Raw genomic sequence first — 8,195 nt, forward strand, 5'->3', positions numbered from 1 at the left:
CCCTAAAACTGCTACAAAAGGGACCAGTGTCCCCAAGGTTCGTTTTATGGCTCCTGGGGAAGGGAGATAGAGCACCCGGGTCTAAGGGCCACAGTTCAAGCACAGGAGCAGGTTGTCATATAACGTTCCTTTAGTGAACATTTATGTGAAACTGAGGAATGTTTTAAGTGCTTTTTATGGTACATCTGAAACTCATATCATGTAATATGTTAATTGTACCTCAATTTTAAAAGTTTTTCATATTAATTAAATAAAACTTTGTCCCCAAGCTTCAATTTAAAACTCCATGAATTTCACAGCAATACACCCTAAGTAAACCTAGACCTGTTTTCAGTGATTTTTCAACAAAAGAATACATTCTAACTCCTATTAAAAAACAGTTTTGTCCTAAACCTCTAGCAGAACAACAGCAAAAAAATCTATGCAGAGGGTGAAAAAGATTACACTTAAATTTAACTTAAGGTTAAACTTTTAGATTCAAATGATTTTCTACTTTAAGGTTAGTGACATTTTGTTTTCTCTAGGAGGCAGATTTAAAACTTGTGCACTGGATTTCCCTGGTGGCACAGTGGTTAAGAATCTGCCTGCCAATGCAGGGGACACAGGAAGATCCCACATGCCGCAGGGCAACTAAGCCTGTGCACCACAACTACTGAGCCTGCGCTCTAGAGCCCGCGAGTCACAAGTACTGAAGCTCACGCGCCTAGAGCCTGTGCTCCACAACAAGAGAAGCCACCCCAATGAAGAGTAAGTAGCCCCCACTCGCAGCAACTAGAGAAAGCCCATGCGCAGCAACGAAGATCCAACGCAGCCAAAAATAAATAAAAATAAATGAATAAATAAATAAAAATAAAACCTATGCATTAAAACCAGATTTAGTTTCACAGACAATTTATTCTCTAAAGTACTAAATTGAAAAAATGTTACCCTTACTGAGACTTTTAAACAAAAACATCACAAGCGTAAGGGAGAAGAGAATGAACAGGGGCTTTATGGCGACATGAGACGAATGCAGCAATGCTCCAGAGTGTGGACGTTTTGGTGTCCTCTCATCCTTTCCTTAATAAGTTGGAGGTTTCAGCTGACATGCCACTTAATACCAACATCTCTGCTATCAAAAAATGGCTGTCATAGTTTGAAACACATCATATTCACCAACAGTGGGCAAACACTTTCATGGGTCCCCTCTCTAAGACATATTACAAATGAAAAACAGATTCGACTTCTTCCAAAAGTATGCTGGCTTGCCTTGGACCAGCAGAAAACCACTGAGACTTGTTGTAAACATATCTGAGTCCGTAATAGTAACTCCATATTTAATCAATTTTCCTGGAAGCCAACGTGAACATAATAAATTTCTTAATCATTTACAATTTTCTGTAGTTAACAATCTCTTTATATGCAAGCTTATTTTAAACTAAATTTGGGTTTTATTGTGAAACAAGTGCTGAGATGCATTTTCCTGAAATTGGTTGGTTTGTATGCTGCTACGAACACAAGTCCTATTTTCGATTTCCCAGTACACCAGTTAGCGCTGCTCTCACGGCCAGCCTATCCCTACCTCTTTTATCATCCATATTGAGAATGTGGGCCATTAACTACGATGAGCCAATCCAGGACAGCACAGGTGCAGCAGGGAAAACCTATTGCTGCCGGTAGACAGTCTTAAACTACTGCTATAACTATGGATCCAAGACATCAAATTTAAATGAAGGCAGGAATTATTCATATTTAATATTTCACAGCTTACCAATGTTAACGGTCCAATCAAATTTACTTTCTTCGTTTTCTCCTTATCTTGTTTGCTGTAAAAAAATATAATCGACCGAATTTAAAAACTGTTACAAAATATTTCAACTGAATATAAATTTGAGTAGTTATCATATTCAATATTATATATATATTTAACATCTTTTTTGGAGTATAATTGCTTTACAATGTTGTGTTACTTTCTGCTGTATAACAAAGTGAATCAGCTGTATGCATACATATATCCCCATATCTCCTCCCTCTTGCATCTCCCTCCCACCCTCCCTATCCCACCCCTCTAGGTGGTCACAAAGCACCGAGCTGATCTCCCTGTGCTATGCTGCTGCTTCCCGCTAGCTAGCTATTTTACATCTGGTAGTGTATATATGTCAGTGCTACTCTATTACTTTGTCCCAGCCTCCTCTCCCCACCTGCCCCCATGTCTTCAAGTCCATTCTCTACATATGCATCTTTACTCCTGTCCTGCCCCTACGTTCATCAGAACCATTTTTTTTAAGATTCCATATATATGCGTTAGCATATAGTATTTGTTTTTCTCTTTCTGACTTACTTCACTCTATAGGACAGACTCTAGGTCCACCCACCTCACTACAAATAACTCAATTTTGTTTCTTTTTATGGCCGAGTAATATTCCATTGTATATATGCGCCACATCTTCTTTATCCATTCATCTGTCAATGGACACTTAGGTTGCTTCCATGTCCTGGCTATTGTAAATAGTGCGGCAGTGAACATTGTGGTACATGTCTCTCTTTGAATTATGGTTTTCTCAGGGTATCAACATTATACTTTCAAATATAAAATAGTGATGTCCACAAATTGTCGAAATTATCCAGTTTCAACTGCAAGGCAATCACCAAGTGCAAAGGCAACCATCCAAGTTACTATAGGAATCTCTGGATAACCAGGAGATGGTCACCTGTCTTGCAGAGCTCACGCCCAGAGGGAAAATGACTATGTTAACAATGTCCTCCAGACCAGTTAATCCTTCACTTGCTAAAATCATACATATTGATCTAAAATTAGTAAAGGCCAGGACTTCCCTGGTGGCGCAGTGGTTAAGAATCTGCCTGCCAACGCAGGGGACACAGGTTTGAGCCCTGGTCACGAAAGATCCCACATGACGCGGAGCAACTAAGCCCGTGCACCACAACTACTGAGCCTGAGCTCTAGAGCCCGCGAGCCACAACTACTGAAGCCCGTGTGCCACAACTATTGAAGCCCATGCACCTAGAGCCCATGCTCCGCAACAAGAGAAGCCACCGCGATGAGAAGCCTACACACCGCAACAAAGAATAGCCTCTGCTCGCCGCAACTAAGAAAGCCCGCGCGCAGCAACGAAGACCCAATGCAGCCAAAAATAAATAAAATTAAATTTAAAAATTTATATTAAATAAATACATAATAAAAAAATTAGTAAAGGCCACCCTTCCGAATGATTACAGGGAGTGGTGTCAGGAAATCCTGTCAACCCTGCATTCAAAATACATCTAGAATTCAACCACTGCTCACCAATTTTATGGCTATCCCAATAGACAGGAGAACTCCCGCCTTGTTTCTCCACTTCCACTTATGCCCACTTTAGTCTTTCCTCAACACAGCAGTCAGTCATCATTTAAAAACTCAAGTCACGTGGTTGCCAAGGGTTGTGGGGAGAGGGATGGATTGGGAGTTTGCGGTTAGCAGACGCCAACTATTACATATAGGATGGATAAACCACAAGGTCCTACTGTAGGGCACAGGGAACTGTATTCAATATCCTGTGATAAACCATAATGGAAAAGAATAAAAAAAGAATGCATATATATGCATAACTGAATCACTTTGCTGTACAGCAGAAATTAACACAACATTGTAAATCAACTAGACTTCCATAACGCAGATTTTTTAAAAACTCTCAATTCGTATCATGCTACTTGTCTGCTCAAAGACTTACAATGGCTTCCACTTTTCTCAGAGTAAAAGCCAAATCCTTACACTCGCCTCTAGGGCCCCACATGATGTTTCCTTGTCACCTCTCTGACCACAGGGCCCACTCCCACTGCTGCTTGCTCCGCTCCAGCCACCCTGGTGTCTCTGTTGTCGCTGCTCTGTGAACATTCCAGACATGCTCCCATCGCAGGGCCTTTACTACCTCTGCCAGGAATGGTCTCCCTCACATGCTACACGCCTCTCTCATTTCTTTCAAGTTCTTGCTCAGATACTGCCTTCTCAATAAGACCGCCCTTAACCACCCTACTTAAAACTTCAAGCGACTTCCTTTTTGCATTCCTGATTTCTTTAGCCTTGATTAATGCTTTTCCATAGCATTCATTACCTTCTAACATTTGCTGTAGTTTACACATTCAGCATATGTATTATTTATATCTATCTTCCATACAATAAATGCAAACTCTAGGAGAGCTGACTTTTTTTTTAAACCTAAGATGCATTTATTTAGCTTAAATGTCCAGGTAGGTGACAAAGTTTTACTCATAGGACTCGATCCCAAATTATCTAGAACATTCACTAAAATCAAAGGACAGACATCTGCAATGAAATACGTTCAAAAGAATGTGCCATAGGCAATAACAGCATGATTGGAACAAGCATGTAACTAACTCTCAATTTGCCCTAGATAACTGAAGTGAGCTGAACTTCCTTTAATGCATAAGCTTTAGTCTGCTTTTTATAAAAATTTGTCTTGGGCTTCCCTGGTGGTGCAGTGGTTGAGGGTCCGCCTGCCAATGCAGGGAACACGAGTTCGTGCCCCGGTCCGGGAGGATCCCGCATGCCGTGGAGCGGCTGGGCCTGTGAGCCATGGCCGCTGGGCCTGCGCGTCCGGAGCTTGTGCTCCGCAACAGGAGAGGCCACAGCAGTGAGAGGCCTGCGTACCGCAAAAAAAAAAAAAAAAAAAAAAAAATTTGTCTCCTTACACTTAATTTCATAATCTTACAGTTTCAACTTATTCTTAGCTTTTTGTATTTCTCTTTTGAACTGTCTTCTTTCCAACACGAGGCCGTGAGCTCCACTTCTGAGACCTTCCTCGGGTTCTGCATCTTTTGCAGGAAAACCCCCTCTGTACACTCATCAGATGTTCAGCCAGTGCAATACCTAAATAGCCCTCTTCCAGAAAATGCCATCTATTTATAGATTCACAGTCAATCCCAGTCTAAACTGTCAGCTGACGAAACCCACATTTTTCTAGTAGAAATAATATCAATTATTTTCTAGCAGAAATAACACCAATTTTATGTGGCACGCCAAATTGTCTATGAATGAATACCATGGTACGTAGAAGGAATAAGGCAAGATCACTGTATGAAAACGTTAACAGACAAACATAATGCCTCCGTTGAGCCACCAGATAGGCATGCTTTCCGTTGACTAATCAGGTCCCCTGCAGCTTGAGGACACACTACAGAACATGATAAAATTTGTCCCTCGGGGTGATCACTGGATGACACAGGTCAATTAGTTCTGGGTGGCTTGGCATGAACTCAGAGACCACAGCCGCCTCATAAACTGAGGCTGAAGGCGAAAGTGATTCACTATTCCCACGGTGAAAGCAGGACAATGACACCATGGCATTGGCTGGTTTGCTCCTGCCCCTACTAAGGTCCGTGAAGTGTGGGCAGCAAGGGCCTTTGGGAACCCAAGAGCCATCACAGGAAGGAAGACGTTCAAGAAAGAGGTTTCCCCCTTGCATCGGAACAAACATTTCTTTGGAAGCACAGGTTAGGAAGAATGAGGCTGCTCCAGGGCCCCCTCCCCCCTTCACCACCCACAGGGGAGAAAGAGGGAACAGCCTGGCGCTGGGAGGAGGGGGGTGGGATGGGTAAAATGAGGAGGAAGAGGAATAACGAGGGCGAGGAAGGAGGTTTCTGCTTCCCTACGCTTGTTTCAAAAGCACAGCCATCAACGACAGATGGCTGATGCTCTGCAAGCATAAAAGATCAAATGATGTTTATGAAAGACTTTTCGGAAAAGTTTTGAGTTACGTAACGCAAGGAATGTTATGCCACACATATTCATCGAATCACCCTGCACAAAGAGAGGCGGGCACTTTGAAACACATCCTCTTCTTCCTGAGCCTGTTGCAAAAGAAGCCTCAGTGACATTCCTTGGGTAAGGTCAGAACCTCAGACAAGACTCTACGGAAGCTCCAGAACAAAGGCCAAAGGCATCATCAGATTTTCTCAACTTCTCCCCTCAGCCAGATTTGGCCCTGCTGATCCACGTGTCGCAGGGAAGCGGCGGCTGCGGGTTATGTACCTGTTGCTGCTGCCACGTTCAAATTCGTCCTCCGTTTTCTGGGGGATCCGGACTGTTGCGAGCCTTCCCGCCTCTAGATCCATCTCAGCCTAGGGAGAAACCACAGTCTCAGGTCCAAGAACACCCACCCACTGCGGGGAGGTCGACCAGCCTCCTCGCAGACCCTGCCCGAGGGATCGGGACCGGCTGACAGCTCGCGGGGCCCGGGGACGCCGCGTGGACGTCGCGCTGCCGCCGCCCGGAGCCCACTGTCCCCGGAGTCCCCCGGTCGGAGCCGGCGCGCGCAAGCTCCCCTCACCTGAGACCTCGCGCGTCTCTGGCCGACCTGCTGGGCGCACCAGGGCTGCGGCCGCAGGGCCTGGACTTTGTTCGCCGCGGCCTCGCCCCCGCCCACCCCCACGCGTTGGGCCGGGCGAGGGCCCCCGGGCCGCAGGAGCCGCTCCCGCCGCCCGCCCGGCTCACACGGCGGCGGGCCAAGCGCAGAGAAGGGCCCGGCACGCCGCCCTCGCTGCCGGAGGTGCCCCGCCGGCCGCCGCCCACCCGGGCGAGCAGCCAGCCCCGGGCCAGCTGCACCAGCTGCTGCTGATAAGCCCTCGACCAGCCTGGGGCCGCCGGGTGTTCCGACAGCCTCGCCCGGCTGGCCACCCGAGCCCTCCAAAGTGACTGTCACACTCCCTCGGCGCTCAGTGTTCTTTTTAAACCCATGCGGGGGACAGTTTCTAGACGCTCACTAATCATGGGACAGTCGAGGACCAAGAAAGACCCCTAGGCTCGCCTCCCGCTTCTGCATCCCCAGGTCTGGTCCCCGGGGCACCAAACCCAACCATCTCCAGGGAGGACGAGAGCTGGGCAGGGCCATCTGGAATCATCCCATTAAGCTTCTCTCTGTCGGTGCCCTCGTAATTCTTAGAGACACAGAACTTTAGGGCTGGAAGGGACTTTAGAGATCGTCTAATTCAAAACCCGCTTTTTTTTTTTTTTAATTTAAACAATAAGAAACTGATGCCCAGAGAGGTTAAGTCCCGCCTGAGGCTGCATCCTCCAGACCAGGGTCCAGTCTCCAGTGTCCTCCTGTGGCATACTGCTCTGATCTTGGACTTCTCCCTGTGCTAAGTTATCTCTACACCTAGCGCCCACTTGAGTCCCCCCGTGTGGTTTTCTTGTCGCTTTTCACTGACCTCTCCGCACTCCTTTGCAAAGGAAGAATCTAAAACAGGGAGCAATATGTTATCATGGCTTTGAAGCCAGTGGGATTCGAACTCAGAGCTTCACATCTTATTAGCTATGTGACCTTGGACGCTTTCTCACTTGTCTAAACCTCAGTTTCCTCATATGTAACATAAAGATAAAACATCTCCTTTACCAGGTCACTGTGAGGAATAAATGAACTCAATGTACAAGGAGCTAGTACTGAGCCTAAAACAGAACACACTCCATAAATATGGCTTTCCTTCCTCCCAAACAGGTAGCAGGATTACCTGCTGGTCCTTGCTGCTGCTCTGTCTTAGTAACACAAAAGTCATCCATGGCTTTCTTGGGTTCCCAGAGAACCTTAAAGCAGAGCATCCCATAAGAGGTGGTGTTGTCGGCAGACCCCGGAATGAATCTCACCTCTACCACTTACTAGCTGTCTGGGCTTCGGCAGTTTATTTAATTCTTGATTCAGTCTCTGAAACCATAAAACAGGGGTGTTGTTAGGATTAGACATAATGTATGCAAAGTGCCTGGCATATAGGAGGTAACTTATAAATGATAACTAGCATTAATAGTTAAAAGATCAGAAGAGGCATATGACGAGAGACTGGGATAGGAGCCAGCAGCTCTAGCACTCACTCTTCAATAAGCCACTCATCTCCATCCTGCTCTGCCTGTTACCTTGAGCTAGGCAGAAGTTGACTTGAAGAGATGCTGGGAGTTGATAAAACTATGGCATTGGACTTCCCTGGTGGCGCAGTGGTTAAGAATCTGCCTGCCAATGCAGGGGACACAGGTTCGAGCCCTGGTCTGGGAAGATCCCACATGCTGTGGAGCAACTAAGCCCGTGTGCCACAACTACTGAGCCTGCGCTCTAGAGCCTGCGAGACACAACTACTGAGCCCGTGAGCCACAACTACTGAAGCCCGTGTGCCTAGAGCCCGTGCTGCGCAACAAGAGAAGCCACCGTAATGAG

At 46.2% G+C, this 8,195-nt stretch overlaps 1 protein-coding gene across 1 annotated transcript in view; it reads right to left on the reverse strand.

Annotated features, from left to right (window-relative positions):
* ABCB4 (ATP binding cassette subfamily B member 4) overlaps window positions 1-7,570 on the reverse strand; it is a 79,843-nt gene extending 72,273 nt beyond the window's left edge. The window contains exons 1-3 of the mRNA XM_081244534.1: window positions 7,504-7,570; window positions 6,026-6,114; window positions 1,751-1,805 (exon numbers count right to left, since the gene is read on the reverse strand). Of these exons, the coding sequence (XP_081100660.1) occupies window positions 1,751-1,805; window positions 6,026-6,114; window positions 7,504-7,548 (189 nt within the window). The 5' untranslated portion in view covers window positions 7,549-7,570. The remainder of the gene's footprint in view (window positions 1-1,750; window positions 1,806-6,025; window positions 6,115-7,503) is intronic.
* Window positions 7,571-8,195: the final 625 nt, after the last annotated feature.

This window comes from Mesoplodon bidens, assembly GCF_964165515.1.
Source record: "Mesoplodon bidens genome assembly, chromosome: 9".
Lineage (NCBI taxonomy): Eukaryota > Metazoa > Chordata > Mammalia > Artiodactyla > Ziphiidae > Mesoplodon > Mesoplodon bidens.